The 25,101-nt window shown below is 47.9% G+C and overlaps 2 protein-coding genes and 2 pseudogenes across 3 annotated transcripts in view; 3 read left to right on the forward strand and 1 right to left on the reverse strand.

The window, feature by feature from the left end:
* LOC125505995 (ras-related protein RABF1) overlaps positions 1–4,583 on the forward strand; it is a 30,352-nt gene extending 25,769 nt beyond the window's left edge. The window contains exons 6-8 of the mRNA XM_087517840.1: positions 3,561–3,650; positions 3,745–3,831; positions 4,542–4,583. Of these exons, the coding sequence (XP_087373966.1) occupies positions 3,561–3,650; positions 3,745–3,831; positions 4,542–4,583 (219 nt within the window). The remainder of the gene's footprint in view (positions 1–3,560; positions 3,651–3,744; positions 3,832–4,541) is intronic.
* Positions 4,584–5,537: 954 nt separating this feature from the next.
* On the forward strand, positions 5,538–8,246 carry LOC125506015 (L-type lectin-domain containing receptor kinase SIT2 pseudogene; annotated as a pseudogene).
* Positions 8,247–12,240: 3,994 nt separating this feature from the next.
* LOC125506044 (L-type lectin-domain containing receptor kinase SIT2 pseudogene) lies at positions 12,241–14,311 on the forward strand (annotated as a pseudogene).
* Positions 14,247–24,828, reverse strand: LOC125506027 (uncharacterized). 2 transcript variants are annotated; one of them, XM_048670913.2, is made up of 14 exons: positions 24,536–24,828; positions 24,144–24,308; positions 23,924–24,003; positions 23,335–23,611; positions 22,555–22,898; positions 21,166–21,451; positions 19,744–19,826; positions 18,731–18,982; positions 16,843–16,918; positions 16,259–16,335; positions 16,141–16,190; positions 15,201–15,285; positions 14,989–15,087; positions 14,247–14,647 (listed from the first exon to the last, which is right to left on the reverse strand). In XM_048670913.2, the coding sequence occupies exons 2-14, from the start codon at positions 24,250–24,252 to the stop codon at positions 14,456–14,458; spliced, it is 2,010 nt and encodes a 669-aa protein (XP_048526870.2). In that variant the 5' UTR covers positions 24,253–24,308; positions 24,536–24,828; the 3' UTR covers positions 14,247–14,455. The 2 variants fall into 2 exon arrangements, with proteins under 2 accessions (XP_048526870.2, XP_048526877.2); XM_048670920.2 differs by lacking the exon at positions 18,731–18,982.
* Between the last annotated feature and the right edge of the window lie 273 nt (positions 24,829–25,101).

Below are 25,101 nucleotides of genomic sequence, written 5' to 3' on the forward strand. Positions count from 1 at the left end.
CCGAATCTCGAGGGCTACACCCAGCGGGTGCGTTGACGCGCCCCCGTGAGAGAGAAAAAGACAAAGTAGTCGCCGGAAGATCCGGCCCGACTGCTCAGCAGTCGTCCGGAATCTGGGGGGCTACACCCAGCGGGTGCGCTGGCGCGCCCCCGCGAAAATTGCAGACAAGGGAAAAGTTCTGTCCGGCTGCCAGCAGCCGGCAGAAGAGGAAAAGAAGAAAAAGGCGCTGCAAGACGCCTCGCCGCCTGGCCGATCGAGCCTGACCGGCCGGGACCCCCCCTTCGAGCACCCGGGGGCTCGAAGGCTGCACCCAGCGGGTGCGCCGACGCGCTCCGCGAGCGCCGAGTCGCGCTGGCTGTCTCCGACGACCGCGACTACACAAAAATCAATGTGAGCTCCTTGCCCGCATATTTTTGCATCACGCAAGCACGGATAACCCCGAGCGATGCTCGGGTGCTATCTCCGCATTTTTTATGACAGTAGCATCACTGTTCGCCCCGGCGCCAGCCAGAGTTGGCCCGAGGGCTGGCCGCTTGGCCTGAGACGTTAGTTCCCGCAGACAGCTTAGTACCGTGCGCGGTACCAAAGGCCCACTCTTAGTCACAGACCGCAGAGCGGCTGTCCGACTAGCAAGAGTGAACGCTGGAGGCCACCCACGCGAAAAACGCCCGGGAAGAAAAACGTTCGGGCGACCCGGCCGTTTTCCTTTACAAGTATCTACTCGGTTGAATCTGCTCCTAGACTCTGAGTACTGTACACTCCACTTCGCGGCCCACTCTTAGCCACAGACCGCAGAGCGGCTGTTCGGCAAGCAAGAGCACAAGCCAAAAAGCGGAGGGAACACGAAAAAGATTAAGGGGGCTCGGACGAAACCGAGTCGGCACCCTCCGCATAAAACTTGCAATGCTAAAAGCAAACATTTGATATATCTGCATGGACTAACTTTGTCTTTTTTCTTGACAATTTCCATGAACACTCACCAAAAAACCTCCGCCCAACTTTGCCAAGTTGCCCGGAGGCTTGGGGGCTATTGTCGGAGTAATCGACCACGGGTACCCCGAGGACAGCAAGACGATATTTCAAGACATCGGGGCTAGCAAAGCCCCTCAGTCCGACTGTCCGGCCGCTCCTGCCGGCTCCCCGTCCGACTACTCTGCCCGGCCGACTGCCGACTGCCGACTGCACCAACCAGCCGGCTGCCGACTGCAGCCCGAAGCAACATCAACAAGACACCGACGAGACGGCCATACCTTAGACGAGACAACCGTAGAGTGACGATATCATCTACAGTGTATCTGTCCCTGGGCACTGTTTTATAAAGTGCACCAGGGACAAAGAGACATGCACATCATGAACCTGGGCATGGTGCCCCATGCCCACTTGCCCCCCACGCCACTACCTAGCTTAGGTAGTAAGCTACCACCATGCCTATATAAGCTAGCAAGCACACATCCATCCAGACACGGACGGATGGACACACACACACTCACGGCCACAAGCCATGGCCATACATGGCCGGCCACTAGCATGCCTCGAATAGGCATATACCAGATCAGATGCACTGGTCACTGATCCCAGATACAGCTCCAGGAGCACTTTGTACTGCCCGATGTACACCCCAGATAGATACACTCAGACATGCAGCAGTAGGAGTATTATCTCTACGGAGAGCTCCGAAGCTAGGTAAACCACCGCGTGCTACTCGCATACCCGCTCCCGGGCCTATCAGCAGCAGTCTTACCCACACACTAAGCCCTTGTGGCATCTGTCGACTCGCAAGCCCCCCGTGAGAAATACCACGACAGGGGCCCCGGTCAAAGTCAACAGTCAAGTTTTGACTGGTCAATAGTGTCAGTTGGGACCCGGTTGTCATTGACTTAGCTAGTTAAACATTATCCATTAAAATAGTGCATGGGTCCCACGTGTCATTTGCACATAATTTTAACTAGGGTTTATTTAGTGGTGGGGACTAACAGAGGGTGTTTTGTGCTAGGCTTAGAGCTAATCAACAAATAGGCCCCTAATCTAATCTGGGATGGCCCATCCATTGTGTGGCTGTACATCACGCACAAGAACACACACGCACATGGCCATGGCGTGGCCAAGATGTGTGAGCAGCCGCAGGGGAAAGTAGCAGCGGCCGCAGGGGAAAGTAGCAGCGGCAAGTAGCAGTGGCCGTGGCCAAGCAGCAGCGGCTGCACGCGGCGCTGGCCGGCGCGGTCGGCGAGCAGGGGCAAGGGCGCTGGGGGCGAGCAGTAGGCGAGTGCAGGTGTGCGCGGGTGCGGCCGACTGCAGCGACAGCGCATCGGCGAGGCAACGCGCGGGGCCGCGGGGTGGACAGCAGGGGCGCGGGGCGGTAGCGGGCAACGTCAGGCGGCAGGCACGCAGCAGCAGTCAGCGACGAGGCGGCAAGCGAGCGCGGTAGCGGGAGCGGTGGTAGCAAGCGGAGCATATCGATAGTAGGCGGCGGCACGAGCAACATCAGCTAGTATGCACGTACGCATATGCGTACGCGGGAGCTCGGACGAGCTTAAGAAGATGCAGGGGAGGAAGTGGAGCTCACATCGGAGCTCAAGGAGGACTCGGGGATGCCGGAGCTGCTCGAAGATGGGCGAATCGAAGACGAACATAAGCGGTTGTCGACGGAGGGGATCAACGGATGCTGCGCCGTCTTGTCGATCCGGGTCGAGGCAGTCCACTTTGGGGTTGAGGACGATGGCCTGCGTCTTCTGGATACAAAGGCTTGGCAGGGGAGTGGTCGAGGCCACGACAACGGCGACGACACGGCGACAACAACAGGCGGACGAGCTCGGGAGGGAGAGAGAGCGTGGGGGCGGGGATTGGGGCGCGCTAGGGTTCCTCAGGGAGAGGGGGGCTTGGTGCGGCCTTATCCCCTCCGCGGACCGTCAGATGGGAGGCGCGTGGGCGTCGTCGGCAGTGGCGCCGGTCGATGGGCGCCACGCCCTGTCTCCGCTCCTGTAGCGAGGAGGGAGGTGACCCGGTTGGGCTGGGCAAGGTCTGCTAGCTGGGCCAGTTGGCCCAGTGGGGGGAGGGGTTGTTTTCTGTTTCCTGTTTTTTATTAGTTACCAGTTCATGTTTTATAAAATACAAAAGTTGTACCTAGATTAGTATTCCAATGTATTCCACTGCCACAAAAGTTGAACTCCAAAATAAAATAGTTTAAAATTTTATTAATCACAAAAAGGCATTTAATTACTTGTTTGTGTTGCTGTTTTCTTTATTTTAGAGCACTTAAATATTTTATAGGAATGTGGTTTATTCACCACAATTACATATGAATTATTTTCTACAGCTAGAACTTTTTAGTTTTGACTTTCGAATTTTTTTAATTATTTCACTTTGTTTTAAAATTGAATTTTGAATCGGTTTGAATCAACGCGAGATTAACATTAGTAATCTTGGTGACGTAGCATCAGTAGTAGAGGGTTACTGTAGCTTAAATATCTGGGCGTCACAAGAGTAAAGTTGAATGATCTGTCCTCCTTCATCTTTCATTTCTTAATGATGTTGTTAAATAATCTTTTTCTTTCTTTCTTCAGGAACTTCAGAAACACGGTAGCCAGGATATGATCATGGCTTTGGTAGGAAATAAGGCTGACCTACATGAAAAACGCACTGTGTCTTCTCAGGTGTGCATAATTTTCTGGGAGAATGTGTCTTGGGATATTGATGCTGAATGAATTATAAGGAGATTTTGAACCATATATGCTTTGCTCTCTGAAGGAAGCACAGGAGCACGCGGACATGCACAATATGTTTTTCGTTGAGACATCGGCGAAAACGGCTGATAATATAAACCAACTATTCGAGGTATGTATCAAGATCCTAGATTATAGCAAGCAATTTGCTTTTGCACGTAGAGAGAGTTGGTGACAAACGTCACAAAAACATTAGATTTACCTAAGCTCTATTCAGGGGTGTACCCAGAGTTGGGCCACGTCCATGGCTAGACAAGAGATTGGTACGGGCTGGGCCTTTTCCCATTTTCTAAACATTCACTTGTTACCCTAAAATTAGCTGGGCTTTTGGTCACAAGCCAGGGTTGCAGGCCTTGGCTGCCCTGGGCGGCTCTGTTCATCAGTTTTTTCTTTAACTGAAGAAAAATCAGTTTTTTGTTGAGTGACGCAAAAGTGCTTGTGACAGAGAAGATCAATGCATGTTTATTACTCCCTCTCTAAACTTTTATAAGACGTTTTAGGTCACTAGGGAGTACTAATTGATATGCTGATTGGCCTGTGTGCATAAACTGAAAATGATGGAATTCTGAAATATTTTCTATGTTACTTTTCTTTGGAGAAAACCTTGTGTTTTTTGTTCAAAACATCTAGACTCTCCTAGTCCAACCACCATTCGTCATGTTCTTATTTGTGAAAAAATGCCGGTTTTATTACATGTTATATGGCCAGGGCATGTTTTCGAAGCTCGACTTCCCCCACATCCTACTGTTGTGCTGTTCCCCTAAACAGTAGAGGTATCAGTAAAAAATCATGTTAAGCACACTGTATTTTACTTGATGACAGGAAATTGCCAAGAGGCTGCCGAGGCCTACACCGCCGTCCTGATTAACATCGGTCTGTGTTTGTAAACAGCCTGGGTGATTGTGTAATGCACAATATGAGTAGAAACGCCTGAACGAACATTTGTGGCTGTTTCAACATGGCAGGTCAGGCCATCTGTATCCCTGCGATCATTGTTTTTGGAAACGTAGCTCATGTAAAGCTTGTCCATTGCTCTAACTGTGCCGAAATGGTGGAGGTAATCTGCTCCCAGCACGGGTAAGTTAAATGAAGCTTAGGGCCGTGCTCTAACGCATGGATGTTCAGTAAGTATCTTAATATGGTTGAGACTGAAACATCTTATCAATGCAGTGCATTGTTTTTAGGTTCGGTTTGACTCGCCTGTTGAGCCGCCATTGACTGTAGTGTACTGGAAGGGTTCATTGCTGTCACTGTTGTGGATGATTAAGATTACTACTAGTACTACTCCCTCCGTCCAGGTTTATTAGGCCTCTCAGCATCACAAGTATGTCCCTTTTTATAAGGCCTCGCTTTGGAAAGGTGCATGCATGCAGCCATTTCATTGGTTGCATTGAAAATCATTGTTGTTGGTGCTAAGGCTGGAAAATTAATACACTTCATGCATGCTTTTTCATTGACTGCATGCATGTGAGAGTGCATTGGAAGTAGAATGAAAGAATTAATGTGAGCAAATTACTATGTGTCTTGATCTAAAAGAAGTTGTCTTTAGGTTTAATAAACCCAGACGGAGGGAGTAGTTAAATAATCAGTTTTGCTGACCAAATAATAGTACTACTAGTTTAATCACTTTTGCTGACTTAGGCTTCCTTCCTCGTGTTATATCAGCTTGATCTCACTCGGTTAACATTATGCTCGTGTCGTGTGAAAGAGAGAACCAAAAACAAAGTGTTAGTTACTTCCATCTTAGACTAGCCACAATGGGAGTAACTTCAGCAGTAACATCGAGTTCAACTCAGCAAATTTGCTTATGTGGCAATGAGTTAACGAGGAGAGAGGTAGTAGTAGTAACTTAGCTAGTTACTGTAACATCACATGTCCCAATGCAATATGAGTGTACAACCTAATAAATGAAGCTATGCATGTTACCACACTTATGTTACTACCCATTATGAAGATAGTAATATAGTCTAGAAATACGTGTATGTTACTAGTGTATGTTACTCTCCATCATGGGTCTGCTTGGATGCTTGGTTGTCTTGATCGCACTTTTCAAAGGAGGAAAAAGACTTTCTCTATCTGGGAACAAGGCAAAAGAATGTGCTATAAAGTCAATAAAACTACTGCTATATGGTAAGAATTGTGTAGGAGACAGAATTGACACGAGATGCGGCTCAAGCCTGTATCCGTCGTCTCCTTCCTCGTTCTGCTCCTCTTCCACTTCTTCGCCGGCGGTGATGGGCACTTCATCTACAACGGCTTCGCTGGTGCGCGGCTCGACCTGGACGGCATGGCCGTGGTCGAGCCTGACGGCAAGCTCGCGCTCACCAACATCACGTCCCAGCTCAAAGGCAGCGCCTTCCACCCGACGCCCCTCCGCTTCCACGAAACCAACGGCACCGTCGCACGGTCCTTCTCGACCACCTTCGTGTTCGCCATTGTCACCGACCTGGTCACGGTGGGCGGTAACGGCCTCGCCTTCTTCGTCGCGCCCACCAAGAACCTGTCCATGGCGTCGCCCAGCCAGTTCCTCGGCCTCTTCAACCCCCAGAACAACGGCAACGCGAGCAACCACGTCTTCGCCGTCGAGCTTGACACCATCCTCAACCCGGAGTTTCGGGACATCAGCAGCAACCACGTCGGCGTTGACGTGAACGGCCTGGCATCCGTCGTGGCCGAACCTGCAGGCTACTACGACGACACTGGCGATTTCAAGAACCTGACTCTCATCGCCGGCGATGCCATGCAAGTTTGGGTGGACTACGACGGCCGATCCACGGTGCTCAACGTGACCCTCGCGCCTGTGGAGGCTCCCAGGCCCATAAAGCCCCTCATCTCCGTCACCGTCGACCTCTCGCCGGTGCTGAACGGTACGGCGTACGTCGGCCTCTCGTCGTCGACGGGGCCGTTCCGCACGCGCCACTACGTGCTGGGCTGGAGCTTTGCGCTGGACGGGGCAGCGCCGCCGCTCGACTACTCAAACCTCCCCAAGCCGCCCCGCATCGGCGACAGCAAGCGACGGTCCAAGGCGCGCGACGTCATCCTTCCGGTGGCCACTCCGATCCTCGCGCTCGCGGTGGTCGCCGGCGTCTCTCTGGTCGTGTGGCGGCAATTGAGGTACGCGGAGCTGAGGGAGGAGTGGGAGGTGGAGTTCGGGCCGCACCGGTTGGCGTACAAGGATCTGTACCGCGCCACCGGCGGCTTCGACGGCAAGCACCTTCTCGGCGTGGGCGGGTTCGGGAGGGTGTACAAGGGCGTGCTCCCGGCGTCCAAGAAGGAGGTGGCCGTGAAGGTCGTCGTGTCGCACGACGACGCGAAGCTGGGGATGAAGCAGTTCGTCGCCGAGGTTGTCAGCCTCGGCCGCCTCCGGCACCGCAACATCGTGCAGCTGCTCGGCTACTGCCCGCGCAGAGGCGAGCTCCTCCTGGTTTACGACTACATGCCCAACGGCAGTCTGGACAATTGGCTGTACGACCGGAACGCGACGCCGCTGGGCTGGGCGCAGAGGCTCAGCGTCATTAGAGGCGTCGCGTCCGGCTTGCTCTACCTCCACGAGGACTGGGAGAAGGTGGTGGTGCACCGGGACATCAAGGCGAGCAACGTGCTCCTGGACGGCGAGATGAAGGCGCGGCTCGGCGACTTCGGGCTGGCCAAGCTGTACGACCGAGGCACCGACCCGCAGACTACCAGCGTGGTGGGCACCATGGGTTACCTCGCGCCGGAGCTGGCGTGCACGCGGCGGGTCACGCCGGCCACGGACGTGTTTGCGTTCGGAGCGTTCGTGCTGGAGGTGGCCTGCGGCCGGCGACCCATCGAGCACGGCGCGGCCGACGAGAACCGGCTGGTGCTCGCGGACTGGGTGCTCGAGCGCTGGCACAACGGGGACGTCACGGACACGGCGGACCCGCGGCTCTGCGGCGCCTACGATGTCGAGGAGGCCGCGGCGGTGCTCAGGCTGGGCCTGGTGTGCTCCCACCCGGCGCCCGCCGCGAGGCCGTCGATGCGGCAGGTGGTGCAGTACCTTGACGGCGACGTGCCGATGCCCGAGCCGGCGCCGACGTATCGGAGCTTCACCGCGGTGGCCTTGATGCAGAACGCCGAGGGCAACGACTCCTACGTTGCCTCATACCCGTTGTCTTCGGCGACTAGCGTCGGCGCATCCTCTCTTCTCTCCGGGAGGTGATGTTCGAAGGCCGATCCCTGCCTCTCTGGCAACAACAGGGAGTACGCTGCCAGGGATCACAACGTCTTCTGATCCTTTTTTTTTGAGATGAACATCTGCTGATCCCTGCAACATTTTTTTTTAGATAGCAAACCGCTCATACCAAGCGCACTGCACGGTTTCATCCAGCACGTCAATCGAACCGGCAGGCAGTACGTGAGATAGTTAGCATGATTGTTAACGGATTTTCGGTAGACAATTTGTGAGTCATGAAATGTTTTAGGGTTTTAAGTGACAAAAAAATGTCTTTGTTTATTGGGAAAAGGGCGGCGCATGGGTGATTCAATCTCCGGGGCATATCGTACATGATCTTCACCCGCCACCTCCACCATTAGGCCCGGATCCTTCCTCGCTTCCACTCGCTGTGCTTGGGGTGATCAAAGGGAGCCCTTGTGTCTCTAACCGCCATTGGAGCGCATGGGGTGAGTTAGGGTTCGTGTCCTAGGAGGCCGGCGGAGATGGAAAGCTCGGGCGAGAAAGGGGGAGGTGCAAGGTGCCAAATAGCAGTTGGAGAGAATGAATCTGTCGGAGAAGGAAAGCACGAAGCTTGTGATCGATTATGATCTAGAGGAAGGAGGAGTTGTGCCAGAGTGGATGTTGTTAGGGAGAGTTCTCTCCACCGCAGGGTTTTGCATGTTAACACTATCGCGGAAGCCCTTCAAGTTGCATGGGGAAACCCAAAGGGGTTGATCTTCAGTTTTGTACATGAGAACACGTTCGTTGCAATTATGGATGGCAAGAGGGACCAAAAGATGGAATCTAGGAGGGTGGTCCTTGGATGGTTGGGAAACATGCAGTTGTGTTAGAAATCTTTGATAGTCGGTCTCGGCTGACGGACTGGAAGTTTGAGAAGCTGCAAGTTCGGGCAAGTGTTATCAATCTGCCCTTAAATCTTCGATATTTGCCATGGTTGAAGAAAATTTCAGTTATGCTAGAGGAGGTGATCAAGGTGGATGTTGATGCAAAGGGCTTTGCCTTTGGAGAATTGCTTAGGGCGAGGTTTGAATTAAGGTGAATGAACCATTGACGCGTTGGGTACAAATTGAACCGGTTCGGCGAAAGGAGGCCAACTTCTATGATACTCAGTACGAGAGCTTATCGTATTTTTCTTTCTCGTGTGGTTTACTTGGACATGCAAATCTAATTGCCCTACACCTGCTGCTCGTGATGTGCTCGTCCACCTGCCTTTCAGAGAGAACTTAGGTGGTCAAGGGTCAAGCTGTAGTTGGAGTATCGGTAATCAGAGGAACCAGACGGAGCCTTCCGGTAATCAGAGGTGCTGATGATGCAGAAGATGGAGACAAGGCTACGTCCCTATCAGTGTGAAAATCGGCAGACCTCGGGATAGGGGGTCCCGAGTTGTGGATCTCGGACAGATGGTAACATGAACAAAGGGACGATGTTTACCCTAGGCCCTCTTGATGGAGGTAAAATCCTACTTCCTACTCTTGTTTATATCAATGGAGAAGTATCAAGTACATAGTTGATCTACCTCGAGATCGTCAGATGTGTTCTAACTCTAGGGCTAGGTGAATGATATTGCATTGAAGTCTCCTCTACGGGCTAAACCCCTTGGCTTACATAGACACCAGGTAGGGTATCTAGGATTACAAGATCGGTATCTTGGCATGGAGGCGGCGGGAGAAGTCTTGGAATATACGTTAAGCCTTCGGCAGGTGCAGTCTTGATTACGCCACGTCATGCAGCTCCCGGAGTCCATCTTGAGAAGAATGAGGGCCCATCGGCCCAACCCGAGAAGTATGGGTCGACTAGGTTAGTACCCCCCTAGTCCAGAACACCGTCAGTCCCTAATGAAACAAATGTCGCCAGAGATGCAGTATATAAATTTAATGCTCGTGGGGGTTAGCTGATCGTGGAAGCAATGGCAATAGAGGAATGGGCGGGAACAACAATTAGGTTTACAAACATGTTGATATGAATGTTAAGCCATAGAAAACTCTCAGTTGATGTTGGTTGATCAGGAGTACTTGAATAAAAGAAGGGGAACAATAAGAGTGAATTGTCTAATGAAACAAAAGACAGTAGGGACTTGAAGAAGAAGCGAGCAACAAAAAAAAGAACTTTGACGGAGGCTAAGAAACAACCCTGCTAGGACCAATGAATTGTTTGTTTTGGAATTGTCATGAGCTTAGGAACCGGAAGACTGTTCGTGAGCTGGAAGCGCACACACTAGTTTTTGTGTGCGAGATAAAGATTGAGGGGGAGAGTTGCGTATTTACGAGCCTAGTTGGGGTTCAATGGTTGTCTGCCCGTAAGCAGTATTGGCTTAAGTGGTGATCTAGTGTTTTGGACTAAAGGCTGTTGTTACTATTAATAATTATGACTATCCATTGCCAACTCCATCAAGACCGTCGAAATCGGCACCAAGGAAGAAGCGGGTGATCCAACCAACCCAACAAAAAGAGCCGCCAAGAAGGTTAGAAGGGGGTTTCGGGGAAAGAAATGGGAGGAGAAGAAGAAGCGAGAAGTGGCAGCGGCCAAGATGATGGGGAGATTCGAGGACATCTTGGAGAAGGAGGAGGCATGTATCGAACGCTCCATAGTGAAGGAGAAAAAGAAGGCCGAAAGGTTTAACATCTTGATGGCGACGAACAAGAAGAAGCTCAACCTCGAAGAGAAGAAGACCAACGCTGAAGAGAGGAGGGTTGAGCTCGTGGTCGCTTCAGGGGATACCAAGATGTTGACTATGAGGATGGACAAGTCGAATGACGATGTGGCGATGAACGTCCACGCCATCCGTGCCAAGATGTGGGAGTGTTTGGCGGCCGAGATGGAGACTCGGATAGCCGGGTTTTCGAAGATGGATGCCTTGTTTTTTCGTCTAGGGAATTAATCGGACTATTGCGAGCAGCTTTCCAACAAAAAAAATGCATGGAATGACCTTAAGCTTCCATCCGCAAGAGAGATAAAGACCACTAGGGCAAAAATACTCTTTTTGCATGGATTGTCGGACAAATACTTTTGTGATCGGACACACTGAAAACTATGAGCATCCATCTCTTTGTTGTTGTGATCGGATGCTATAAACACCGCATTTTAACTTGCTCTGCTCTCATATTGTTACGCATTTGAAATAAAATTGACGGGGTCTGAACGGATGTTTAGGAGATTTGGTTTGATCGCCAATTCCTGCATCATGTCCGCGTAATGTTTAGGGTGTTTGGTTTGATGGCCAACTCCTACATTCCGTGGTACTGTTCCAGAGCAATTCACAACAAATAGTGTGTGCGTGTGTGTGTTTTAAGGGACGGACAGTGACACACCCGACCCAGCATAAAATCCACACCGGTTGTTATCAATGAACACGAAGTTGCCCGTGCCGCCGGCAGAGAAAAAGGCAGCGCCCAGGGGCCAGGGCACAAATCGTGCGCGATCAAACGTTGAATAAATCGACTGCGACTTCTACGATCAAATTTATTTTGCGGGAAGACTTGGATCATATTCAGACGATTGTCAAACAAGAAATCCAATACAGTGGCATACTGCACTGTTCGACTCGTGAGGGCCCAGGGGAGGAGGGACCGCGTCGCTTACTCACATCTGACCCACTTGCCAGCCAAGGTATCTCTCTGTTGATTATTTCCAGTCCAAAATTCAGGAGGAAAATTTTAAAGAAATTTAGTGCGAAATAGATGTGCATCAGCATCACGTTGCAGTCACGTACTCACACCCACTTGCCAACCAAGCCGCCATGGCGCGCAGGTCGCTCTCCTACTCCTATCATGGTGTCCATCCTTCTCTGCTACTCTCTTCGTCCGAAAATACTTATCGAAAAAATAGATGTACTTCCTCTGCTTTTTTTTAGTCTGCATATAAGATTTGGTCAAAGTCAAACTTTATTGAAAAAAAATATCAACATCTATAATACTAAAGTTATATGGTATGACATTTAATTTCATGATGCATCTAACAATATTGATTTCATATTGTGAATCTTTATGTTTTTTCTATAAACTTAGTTAAAGTTGACAAAGTTTGATTTTGACCAAATCTTATATGCAAACTAAAAAGAAACAGAGAGAGTATCTAGATGTATGTTAGTTCTAGCTACATTCATTTTTATTCATTTCCGCGACAAGTAATTTCGGACGGAGGGAGTAGCTAGCCAGGTACAGTACAAATGGTAGGTTCCTTGCAGCCAACAGTAACCCAGGCTAAACTAAACTTTATGCAACATCAAGTATTAAGTACACCGAATCCTTGTGTTGCTTGTGACTTGTGTACAAGTGCGGCGGTCAAAGTTGAGGTGACCAAGCGACAAGCGTGCAGCGCGAGGGCACCATGGTTCCTACTCGCAAGTTGTTGTTGCTGCTGCTCGCCCAGCTGCTTGTGGCAGTGGCCGGCGTCGAGTTCGCCTACGAGGGCTTCCCCGTCGCCGGGCTGGCGCTCGACGGCATAGCAAGCGTCACGTCGGACGGGCTGCTGCTGCTCACCAACGACACCGACTTGAACCTAGCCCACGCCTTCCACCCGGCCCCGCTCAGGTTCCACCGGACGTCCTCCTTCTCGACCACTTTCGTGTTCGCCATCGTGTCGGAGCTCGTCGACCTGAGCACGAGCGGGTTCGCGTTCCTCATCGCGCCGACCAGCAGGGACCTGTCTTCGGCGATGGCGGCGCAGTACCTCCGGACTGTTCAACGCCAGCGACAACGGCGACGCGCGGAACCGCGTCTTCGCCGTCGAGCTGGACACCGTGCGCAACCCGGAGTTCGCGGACATGAACGACAACCACGTCGGCGTCGACGTCAACAGCCTCAACTCCTCCGCGGCTGCCATGGCGGGCTACTACGACGACGCCACCGGCGCGTTCCGGAAGCTGAGCCTGGCAAGCCGGGAGCCCATGCAGGTGTGGGTGGACTACGACGGTGCCGCGACGGAGATCACCGTGGCCTTGGCTCCGGCGCGGTCGCCCCGGCCCAAGAGGCCGCTCCTGACCGCAAGGATCGACCTCTCCACGGTCGTCGCCGACACGGCGTACGTCGGCTTCTCGTCGGGGTCCAGCATCGTGCTGTGCAAGCACTACGTGCTCGGCTGGAGCTTCAGCCTGGACGGCCCCGCTCCAGCGCTCGACCACGCAAAGCTGCCGACGCTGCCCCGCATTGGCCCCAACCCCCAGTCAAAGACGCTCGCCATCGCGCTGCCGATCGTCACCACGGCAGCCGTCCTCGCGGCGGCCGGCGTGGGCCTCTTGTTGCTCCGCCGGCGGCTCAGGTACGCGGGGCTGCGCGAGGATTGGGAGGTGGAGTTCGGGCCGCACCGGTTCGCGTTCAAGGACCTGTACGACGCCACCGCCGGGTTCAAGGACAAGCGGCTGCTGGGCACCGGAGGGTTCGGGAGCGTGTACAGGGGCGTGCTCCCGGGGTCCCGTACCGAGGTCGCCGTGAAGAGGGTGTCACACGAGTCGAGGCAGGGGATGAGGGAGTTCATCGCGGAGGTGGTAAGCATCGGCCGGCTCCGGCACCGCAACCTCGTACAGCTGCTCGGCTATTGCCGGCGCAGAGGGGAGCTGTTGCTGGTATACCACATAGCAGCCTCGACAAACACCTGCACGGGCACGGCCATGCTCTGGAGTGGGCTCAGAGGCTCAGGATCATCAAAGGCGTCGCCTCCGGGCTGCTGTACATGCACGAGGACTGGGAGCAGGTCGTCATCCACCGGGACATCAAGGCGAGCAACGTGCTCCTGGACGGCGAGATGAACGGGCGGCTCGGCGACTTCGGCCTGGCGAGACTGTACGACCATGGCGCGGACCCGCAGACCACGCATGTGATGGGCACCATGGGGTACCTGGCGTCGGAGCTGGTGCGCACCGGCAAGGCGACGACCCTCTCCGACGTGTTCGCCTTCGGGGCGTTCCTCCTGGAGGTCGCCTGCGGCCGGAGGCCCATCGAGGAGGAGGAGGAGGAGGACGTCTACGGCGACGTCGACCGCTTCGTGCTGGCGGACTGGGTGCTGGGGCACTGGCGGAATGGCGCCATTGCCCGCGCGGTGGACGCGAAGCTAGGCACAGGGTATGACGCCGCCGAGGCGGACAATGTGCTGCGGCTGGGGCTGACGTGCCTGCACCCGTCGCCCGCGGCACGCCCGAGCATGAAAATGGTGATGCAGTACCTCGACGGCAGCGCGCTGTTGCCGGAGCTTCCCCCGACGTACGTGACGGGAGACACACCAGGGCGTCCTTGGCACGTGGGCGGTCTGGCGGTCGGCGTCCAGCGTCGCCACCATGTCTGACATTGGCCTCTCCGGCCGATGACTGGGGCAAGCTGATCAACACGTTACTAGGAAGATTGATGAATGTATGTTTGGAATTTGGATCTGGACATATGAGATTTCTACAGTTTTAATTAACATATGAAGTATAGGATTTCTTGGAATGCTATATAGGGGTTAAAAGAAGAATCACGAGTTCACACTCAGGATGTGAACTTTGTCAAGATTGCAGTTCGGATTTCTTACACGAGAGCAGTCTGAAATCTCAACTTGGACCTTCCAGCTTTCACACTTTTCGGAGCATCGTTCTGTACATTGGAGCTCCACGAGCCAGGACATGGCGCTCCCAATCGGACACCACGCCAAACGGGTTCTCCATCCGGCCATCGCTGTCCACCACGAGCTGGCCCTTGCCGTGCGAGATGAACTGCTCTTTCATTCCAAGCAGGACAGACTCCACGTCCGACTGTAAATAGATCTGCAACACCAAAGTGCAAATTTATGCTTCATCTTTTTCTTCCCCAAGCTACAACGAAATGTTCTCCCTCTGACTGAGCTTGATGCTATAATCACCCTAACACATGTGCATGCGAGATGCTATTGAGGTGTTTAATACTGTCCTGCTAGATTGGTTACTATCCTATGTTGGTCATCATACTGTGTTCTACTACCTCCGTTTCTAGTAAAATATAAGACGTTTTGGCAGTTTAGGAACGGACGGAGTAGTTCCGGATAACTAGATTTGTTGCTTCCGTGCTTCCGCAGACACGTAACCATGCTCAACATCTGAAATGGGCAAGTGGGGACCACAGAGTATACCTTTCCATTGACCTGAAGAAGATCGGAAACAGCTTCGACAAGCATCCTTCGTACCATTCTCCACCTATTTTGCTCTTTGTTGAAGTCAGGATTTGGGCACTGCAAAAGGAGACCACAGCTTAACCAAGGCAGGTTATCCACTAGGTAGTGTAGCATCCATTGAGATATACACAAAAAAGCAGTATGACGAGACGCTAAAGAGTTAACAATACCTGTATTGAGACAAGTGTCAACAGTCCAGGATAACTTGAAACTATCGAGCGAAATGTGGAGGTTGCATTTGTCGATAGAAAGTATCTGCCAAAAGTAAGCGATGGCATCAGTAATGATGAAATAGGAGTCACAAAATGAAAAAGAAAAACGAGCTACACGAATAAAAGTAAAATTCATAAAATGCTTGGAATAGTTAAAACAGTTATTAGAAGAACTTCCATGTAAGGACTACTAAATGACAAGCAAAAGCATACCCTTGTAGATTACTAAGCGTGACATCTGAACTTGAATACTCAATACAGCAACAATTTTCCCTAAAATGTACTCCCTCTATAAAGAAATATAAGAGTGTTTAGATTACTAAAGTAGTGATCTAAACACTCTTATATTTCTTTACAGAGGGAGTAGCTCTCACGACATTTTTAACATGGATTATGTAATCCACCATCTGTTACGAAATCTGGATCTTTGTTGTGGCATACAACAAAGCAAGACATCTCGTACGCAAAAATCTAGCTCCGAGAGATTTCTGAAACATTGTTTAAGGTTAAGCCAATTTCACTGTCATCTCATCATATAAAAAGGTCCAATGGGTCAATAATTCCCTAATAATAGATAACTGCTCTGGTTCCCAATCAGATTATGACACTTGGAAAATTTCACCATCCTACATGAATTGACAAGTTCAAGTCCAATCTACATGCATTGACAAGTTTAGTCAAACTAGTTGTCCAGAATAATAACCACATTAGAAAAAGAATGCTTCAAGTCAAGGTGGACAGAGTCACAGAAACAAGGTTACTTTGTTCTTTGTTGGAGTAATTTTATGAGCAAACTAGTTGTTGGAACTGACATCACTGGCATGAACAGAAAGGGCGAGGGAAAGGAAATAAATAAGTAATAGTTCTACTAATTAAAGTAGATGTACAGGATGCTTACAAGTTTCTTTTCCCAGCCGATGCTACATCCTGAAGGCACCTTACAACAAGCTACAGCTAAAACAAGTTACAAAAAGGTTGAAGCACTAAATTCAATACAGGATACAGTCAGTTTTTACCTTTTCATTCATCTCAAGCCCAAGAAAATTCGAGCCTTCCCAGTTTCTAGCCATTTGGAATAGAAACAAACCATTTCCTGCACCAAGAAATATACATACTTGAGAAGGGTGCAAGAATCAGAGATGCAAGGCCTCAGAATTTGAGAAAATAGAAAAACTATGAAGAAATTAAGAAATGTTCTTTATCTTGGTAATTTACGCTAGCATACATTTGCGAACATACACTTTGACAAAACACACAGCAAACTAATAACAATTGAATTGCATGAACTATTTTTTGTGATGACTACAGAAGAGAAACTGGCATTCAAGTCTACTGAAGAAAGCCCTATATGCACAAGAAAGAGCAATAGCCGTATGTGACCTGCAAAGCTTGAAATACTTCAATGTACTAGACACTTTCACAAATGGAACCAGTAAGAGCAGCCACATTAAGGTTTTCTATCACAAAGCTGTTTTAATGTTAGCAGCTATAAACTAGTGTGACAAACCACAACTATAGATTTGAGATTGGTCGTCTCCATCTGTGTTCATCATGCAACGTAAAATGATTTGAGATTGAATATTCTAGGAGGGAGGCCTACCACTTCCTATATCAACAAACAATGGTTGTTTGGTGTCAGAGAAGACGTCATCCCATGGAATCTGATAGGGATAGCTCTGCAAAAAGAGGAAAAAATAATGAAAAAAAGAATCCGGGGCCACTAGAGAAAGGGAACTTTACAGTGTTCCGGTTTAAAAACTATTCTGTCGATAGTAGTTAAGAAATGTTGACCTTCATTTGACTGAAGCATTCAATAAGAAAAATGGTAGAAATTGCATGCAAACTTAGGTGCATGTCATCAAATGCAACAAAAATCGAATAGAAGAGAATGCCTGTGGCTGTGACAGACAGGTCTGATGCATATAGGAACAGAATACATCAATGGGCGATGATTATTTCTGCTACCAAATATATTTATGAACACATTTGTTAAAATTGTTGCAACAACGAGCTGGTTAAATGGTGCTAAGAAGCAATAAGCATGTAATACTACATAGTAAGGTCCATGTTACAAGCAAGGTTTTTGAGTCGATGACTCTACACTAGTCGTGACTAGTCTAGACTCATGGTCGACGAGTCGACATGCGATGAGTCGACGTAGTTAAGTAGTCAGGAGCAGACCAGCGGCAACTAAGGGAGGAGCCGCAGCAGCCAGCGATGGGAAGAGCAGACCTGTAGTAGCAGTAACCAAGGGATGAGCAGCAGGCAGCAGCACCAGGGGAGAAGGGGACGAGCAGCAAGCCAGGGGCGGCGGCGGCTGCAGAAGAGGGCTGGGTCGGGGAGGGGGGTGGAGCTGTTCGATCTAGGTTTCCAGACGCTCCAATCTTCCTTCAATATTGGCCCAGAAGCAATATTGGCCCAATAAGGCCCAATGAAACCCTAGCCTGCCTAGCTCAATCTGAACCATCTATATTCTCTAATCTTCACCGTCCATCCACTCTCTTCTTTCTCTCTCTCACCTGCTCCCCTTCCAGCCTCCAGGAACGAATCGACAGCCGCAATGGCCTTGCTGCAGCTCCTCTTCCATGGCTTCTCTGCCTCCGCCCCTTCCTCTCCGCCTCCCCCATCCTTCCCTGCTCCGTTTTCTCCGCTCAGCTCCTCTTCCATCACAGATTGATCGAGTCGTTCGACTCAAAGACCGCGACTAGTCGGGACTAGTCGATCGAGTCGCTCGACTCATCCAATGATTCGAGTCGACAGGTTGAGTCAACCTTCATGTAACGACTCGTCGACTAGTCGCGACTAGTCTTTCGACTCGAAATCCATGGTTACAAGTCCTTGAGCTGCTAAAATTTCTCAAGCGGAAAACCCCAGTTAATTATTTTCCCCAAAGATCTCTATTTCTTACGTGGAATATTCATCATTTCTTATACAACTATATGTTGTTCAAGTTTTTCTTAAAGGAGTAAGGAGGATTTTGATTTTCAATCCCTTTCTATAATGTACTACTCCATCCATCCCAAAATAAGTGTCGTGGCTTTAGTTCACGTAAAGAGTAAAGCGGTCTAGAAGTTTGAGTCATAGCATTACATAACAGAAAAACGACCATGTCAACTGTCAAACATTGGAATGTGCTCTTGAATAATTTCGAAACAGGGAACTCTCTCCATTTTCTCATAAATGTAACTTGAAGATACTGTTATATTTACAACGTTAAATCCCAAGAACCACTTGAAAATGAGGCTTAATTGTATAGGTATGCACATATATGTCGGCATGCTGGGGGCATCAGGGTATCAGGCTACACTTTTTGTCTTAGAATGTTGAGGACTTGTGGCAAGATTTGTGTCATGCATGATGCATTGATTGTATAGGTACACACATATGTGCTTGCACTGAGGATCGTTCTACAATTTTTCATCTTGATAAAATTTTGAATGCACCAGCAGACTCGCTAACAGAAATAGTAATTCTAGAGCATGACTTACTTTATCCAATGCTGCAATACCAGGCAATATTCTTCCTTTGAGAAATTCCCATACAATAGATTCATTTTCAAATGCTGTATATTGTGATGAAGAATCTGATATTGCTTTTACTGCCTTGCATACTGCACCCCCTACTAAAATAATGTCACAGCTATTATGACTTGCTTTGTTCAGTATCTGGCCCAACTGTGTTGCCCCGACAGAAAATTCTTCTGTCAAGTCAAAGCTTGTAGGACCGATCCATAGGATCTTCTGTGAGAAATAATTAAATTAATGTGAGAACTTGATGGGATAAGAGGATTTTCCTAAGAATTAACGCATAAGTTGATAACTGAAAAAAGGGAACTCCAATCATATGTCATATCGGAGGCCTGTACTGTTAACCCCTCTTTCTATTCAATGAAATGAAACGCAAAGTCTTTGCGTTTTCTCGGGAAAAAAAAATCATACGTCATATTTGATACTATACCAAGTAAACGTGAAAACATAAATCATCACTTATCAATCATAAGCTCTCAAGTTGCTCAGCATGTATTGTTGTCTGTAATGCGTTATTCTTGTGACCTGTCAGATTTTCAAAGCAACTTTGTGGAGTTGTGGGGTATGTTTTGCCGGTTGATTCTTGTCAAGATGGTGGTAATGGGAGCCAATCACCTGCTATTTTGTGATCGTCATGCACAAACGCGTCCAACAAAGTGGGGACCCGCCCAAGCCAGCAGAAAACAGTGAAGGATGAGACTAAAACTAGGCCTTAAGAACAAAATTTATGTGCTATTCTTGGGGCTAGCCCACCCTGGCCCGACCAACAATCTTGCTAAAGCTTGACACTGGGGGAGGGGGATGGCAGGTAAGTTTTTTGTTGTTGCAATTTTCCAAGCTAAAAAATAGTGCGCATTCCTAATAACAGAAACATGAAATACTGCAAGACATGCTACAAAACTGTGAGATGTTAAAAAAATATTTCTATGCACTACACAGAGCCTCATCACATTCATACCAAGGTCATTTCTAACCTTGTACGATGACAATAAAGAAGAAATTCTCTCCAATGTCGATGGCCCTATATCAACTGGTGTCCAGCCCAAAGAAATTAAGCCTGGAAGATACATGGACATCAGAAAGTTATATTATTATTTCAACTATCTACTGGTATGTCACTTAAATGACCGAAGTCATCCTTTCAGGCAATTTTGAGAAATAACTACAGCGCAGCAAAAATGCTACTCCCTCCGTTCCAAAATAGATGACCCAACTTTATACTAAGTTTAGTACAAAGCTGAGTCATCTATTTTGGAACGGAGGGAGTAGAATTTACCAAATAATATATACCCAAGCAATAATAGACGAGGGAACCATGAACATGCATCATCATCTATCAAATCAGGTGAAGTGTCAACCGTGTAACTTTACACGTTTGCAAATGCAGGGTAATTTCAGCGGCTGATTTGTTTTTTGACCAGAAAACTGTAGGTGAGGCCCTGACAGTAAATTTTATTAATAAAGACAACTTTTTAGATAAAGTGTGCATTTATTAACTTAAAATGTAGCACCAAGCGGATATAAAACATGATGAGCAACACCCGGCCTTTGCATAACTAAGATGCACACAGCCAAACATCAGCAATCTGACAAAAGGAAATAAAAGAACGACATATCAGCAACAATAGTCATATTGGACTGACACTATGCCTATGTCGAACGAGGAGGTGAACCGATCCTGAGAAGTATTTACAGAAGAAAAGAAGGGGGAGTAAGCAATGGAATTTAGCCAAGAGAGAAAAGGACCAGCCAGGAACTAATGCTAGAGTTGGCGTTCTAAAAAAATCTCATTCCTTTACTTCCAAAATGCACCAGGCAGCCATAATGAAGACATCCATGAAGAAAGGCTTGGCAAAAGCAGTTCTTGCAGAAGTGAGGACTGCAGTCATATCACAGCTGATGCTAGGGAGAATACCAATTCTAGGCTAACAGTTTGTACTGAAAGGGCAGGTTAAGAAGAGGTAATCTCGAGTTTCAAGAGGCCCATTTGCACAGAGGACACAACAGTAGCCTTCGTCCATGTAAATAACTTTCTAAGAAAAATATCCCTTCATTCCCTTGTGTTAAGTTGTCGTTGAAAATAAGCTAAGCAAGTAAGATGCATTTTGTCGGAGTAAGGCAAGTAAGCTGAGCAACTGATATCAGTAAAAATCATTCACGTTATTTCAATTCCGTGAATTATATGGGGGTAATCTCATCCATTAGTGTAGTATTTGCTAGACTTATACTCTGACAGTAAGTTGCTCAAAAAAAGAATTAGAGCCGTATTGCAAACAGGATGTTAATTCTAAAGAATGATTAGTGTTGCCATTGCCAATGAATATGGCACGAGTAATAGGAACCACATGAACAAAAATACATAAATAAACAAGGAAATAAAGCCCAGTCATACTCACCAGACAATAGTTCAGCTGAGTCAAATATTTCCAGTTGTTCATTATTGTTGCTGTTCAAACACCACAGGTCTGTTGGATAATAAATAGGAATGTTCCTATTATGAGCTATTTCAATAAGTTGTAACACTTCCTTGGTAGCATTTTTTTCTATCAAACAGGAGGACACTGGAATTCCAAGGCCATTCATTATTTGAAATGATAATTTTCCAACAAAAAACAACCCATCGCATTGAGAGGCTAACAGATGCAGTGCAGGTGCCTTTCTCAAGAAGTTACTGCCTCCAATCTGCAATAAACAGAAAAATATCAACAAGAAATCAACATGGCTAAATAAAAATAAAGATCCTCATTAAATAGTTCCTAGTAGAAAGTACTAATCCTGCTTGCAGATAGTTAACGGAATACACTTGCTAGGAACAAGGATCATTTCTGCATGATTACCAATTGTGATTAATTATTAAACACCATGAGTGCAATATTCTCGACCACCAATTGAAGTGACCATGTTAGAAAACCCTCTAAACTTGCCTGTTATCTACCATGAACATAACAGGACAATACATAGAGGAAATAGTCCTTCCGTAAAACTCGAGAAATAGGGAAAGCAACTATTAGCTTGTGCCATCCAGATTTTGACATAGCACCAAGCTTTTTGCTCCATTATGGCATAAAACAAGATCAGAAGTGCAGCTCTAATCATCCGCTGTTGGATAGGCAAGCTAAGCTACATGTTTATACATACGGATGCTGGCCAAGATAATTCCAACCTCCCAGTCTGATCATTATAAAGAATAGTAAAAACAGAAATGGTTGGTGTGGTGTGTGTGTTTAACAAGTCATGGCATCAAAGAATGATTAGCTTTGCTATTCAATGTGGATGATAAGATTCAACATTTTTTTCTCGAACACACATCAAAATGCATGTCGCTTTGTAGAATCAACATATATTCATTATATAGATGTACCCTTTTTCTGACAGAACCAAAACTAAACCGCATATTTACTTGACAATAAAAACAAAGGACAAATCGAGACTGAACACGTTAATTGCTAGAGCAAGAAATTGAACAATATCCAACATTTGTAATGACTTTGCTCTTTGGACCAACCGGTTCCATGTACCGGTAGATAAGGTTTCAGCCACATCCTGGCTGACATACCTCTCCTCACGGCTTGCCGTAACCCTGTAAACCCTCTCCTCGGCTTTCGCTGAGCTTTGAGTAATATAATTCAGGTGGGGATCCTCTCCCCCCGGTGATTCCTCAAAAAAAAAAAAATTTGCTAGAGCTAATGCTAGTAAACAGGAATTGAACAAGTCCAACCTTGTAAATAGTTTCTGTAGGTATGTATAAACTATGAACTGAAAATTAAATAAGGACCAGTGATTACTATTGCAATGTATGGGCGCCTTGTGGTGTCATTGATCTTTAGCAATTGCATAAGCTCCTCCTCAAAATGGAAACCAGCAAGAGATGCATAGCAGAAACGAGTGATGCCAACCGTTGATGCGCGAATCTTATGAGATAATGAGAAAGAATCATTGACAAAGATTGCTGCACCTGAAGCTAGCTTCTGAGAAAAATCATTGCAGTTTGCATTTTCTCCCCTGTAGTTCAAAAGATTTTCAAACAAGATAATATCATTCTGCACCCGTTCTTCCTTCTTACATGATGTTAAACAAGGTGCACCATTCACTGGGATGACCTTTACTTGAAGAAGCGATGACATGTAGTCTGACGATCAGCATTTATGACAGATTGTTTTCAGTTATCAAGAATGAACAAAAGAAGCTATTCTGGATAAGTTAGCTGCATTTAAAATATGTGATTCAGAATGCATGACAAAATTAAGCCAGTATAGTGTCATAAACAGTATGAGAAAAGATACAAGGGAGAAATGCAGTTGTCCAGACATTTAGTGCATGGGTGCTAAATAGCATTATTACTCGGTTTCTCCAATAGTACAGATACTTTTGGTTTACAAATAAAATAATATTTACAGGTTTGGGTTCAAACATGTAATCTTTGTCAGATGCCTTGGCTTACTGACGTTAGAATCAATCTGTTGCAAACTGAACAGCTGTTTTTGGGTCCTAGAGTGCATCCATATCTAAAAACTTATCAGTATAAAGTTTGGCATAAGCGTATTAGAATATGAATTTCAAATAACCTGCAAAAGATTCGGTTGACTTGAGCACTGGATTAACAGATTGGAGGACTGGATCCCAACTGGTAACTAGAAGAACTTTCCCTCCTGCTTTGTACAGGTATTTGATAGTTGACAGTGTCTTTTTCAGTGAGCAACTAAATAGTCCTAGAGGATCTAAAAGAAGTACAGAATCAAGTCGCACCAGGACCACCTCTCCATAAAGTTTTTCAATTGGGAAATTCCTAAGAGTTTGCACGTGCAGGTAAGAAGTTGACCTATCAACACAAGAATATTTGTCCTGAAATAGATTATAAAAGAAAATGTTAGTAGTCCATACTATCAGTGGGTTAACATGTTATGCCTGACACTTATGAGAAGATTCAGAAAATAAACACTGCTTGAGAGGACTACATCATAGAGAAGAAACACTGTTTGTTTTTGTCCTTCGATTCAGAATGGTTCGTTCATAGATAGCATTCAACATGACATAAAACATGGGACATACAAATGCAACACTTCACATTATTTTTTGCTAATGATATCAACTAAAATCAAACACCACAGTGACTGATATTCAACTATATTTAGCATCCAGTGCATTCTGGAGTACCTCCTTCTGAAGATGAGCTACATTTCTAGTAGAACGTGGCACCTGACAGCATTGTACTCTACATAACGGTCTTTGAATCCCTACAATAAGAAATTTAAGATTCAGCACAAATGACCTGAAACTGGAGCAGGGTATTGCCCCACAAATCCTTGAGGGGTCGAGGGCTAATCACAGAGAAAAACACGAGATAATGCAACGCATGATGGGACATCGGGCTCACCAGAGATGCAACAGCTATGTCCAGCACACTCGAAGGATCCACGAAATGACGGCCATGATTCTCGCCAGCGAGATGTTGCTGAGCTCAACTGAACGCCACAAACCTGCATGAAGCCTCTCTTCTGAAATCTCGACTACTTGGTGCGCCGATGCTGAAATTTGAGCCCTAAATCAACAGAGATCGAAATGTAAGTATCAAGGTGGAAGCGAGAGCACAAGCTGAGACGCAGTGCCGCGGAACCTCGGAAGGGGCCATGGGCACCGGTTCAGTTGCAGAGGTGCAAATTGCAGGGGCAGGCATGTGCTGCTACAGCTAGCCGTGAATTTCTGCGTCGCGGTGATGCGAATGCTCGATCAGAGCATCAGATTCGAGTGAGCGAGAGGGAGGATTACCAGGCTTGCGTGCCGGTGCCGCCGACGGGGACCCCGACCCCGACGCTCCCTCCGCCGCTTTCGTCTCTCCGCGACGAGGAAGATGAAAGGGGGGAGGGGAAGGAGAAGCTTCTCGCTGGTGGATTGGTACCCGGCGACGAGGAGGAGGAGCCCGTGCCGCTTCTCGCGCTGCAGTTAGAGGGCAACAGGGGAGGGGAAGGCGCGCTGTGTGCCGTTGGGGTCCGGAACCGCGGAAGTGGAATGACGACGGGATAAGAGCATCTACAACCGGAAACCGGAAGGCTAAGGCGTCACTCCACGCTCGATCTCTTGCTCCTTGGTGATGAAGTTCTCTAACTTGCAGCTTCGGTGTGTGTTGATGGAGTAAAGATAAATGCGTTCGTAGACGTCTGCTGAGCTGGAGGGGTAAAACCGAAGGTGCTGAGGGTGCAACTGATGGGGCAGTAGCTGCAGTAGACACTGTAGCTCTGGTCTATTACTAAGCAGTATAACGTAGTGAGTTAGGAGCCTCCATAGCGTTTTAAGTCTATGAGCCATCGGATCACTCTAATGTACGATTTAAATCA

The sequence above is a fragment of the Triticum urartu genome, chromosome 1A, assembly GCF_056163025.1.
Source record: "Triticum urartu cultivar PI428250 chromosome 1A, HENAU_Tu73, whole genome shotgun sequence".
NCBI classification, from domain to species: domain Eukaryota; kingdom Viridiplantae; phylum Streptophyta; class Magnoliopsida; order Poales; family Poaceae; genus Triticum; species Triticum urartu.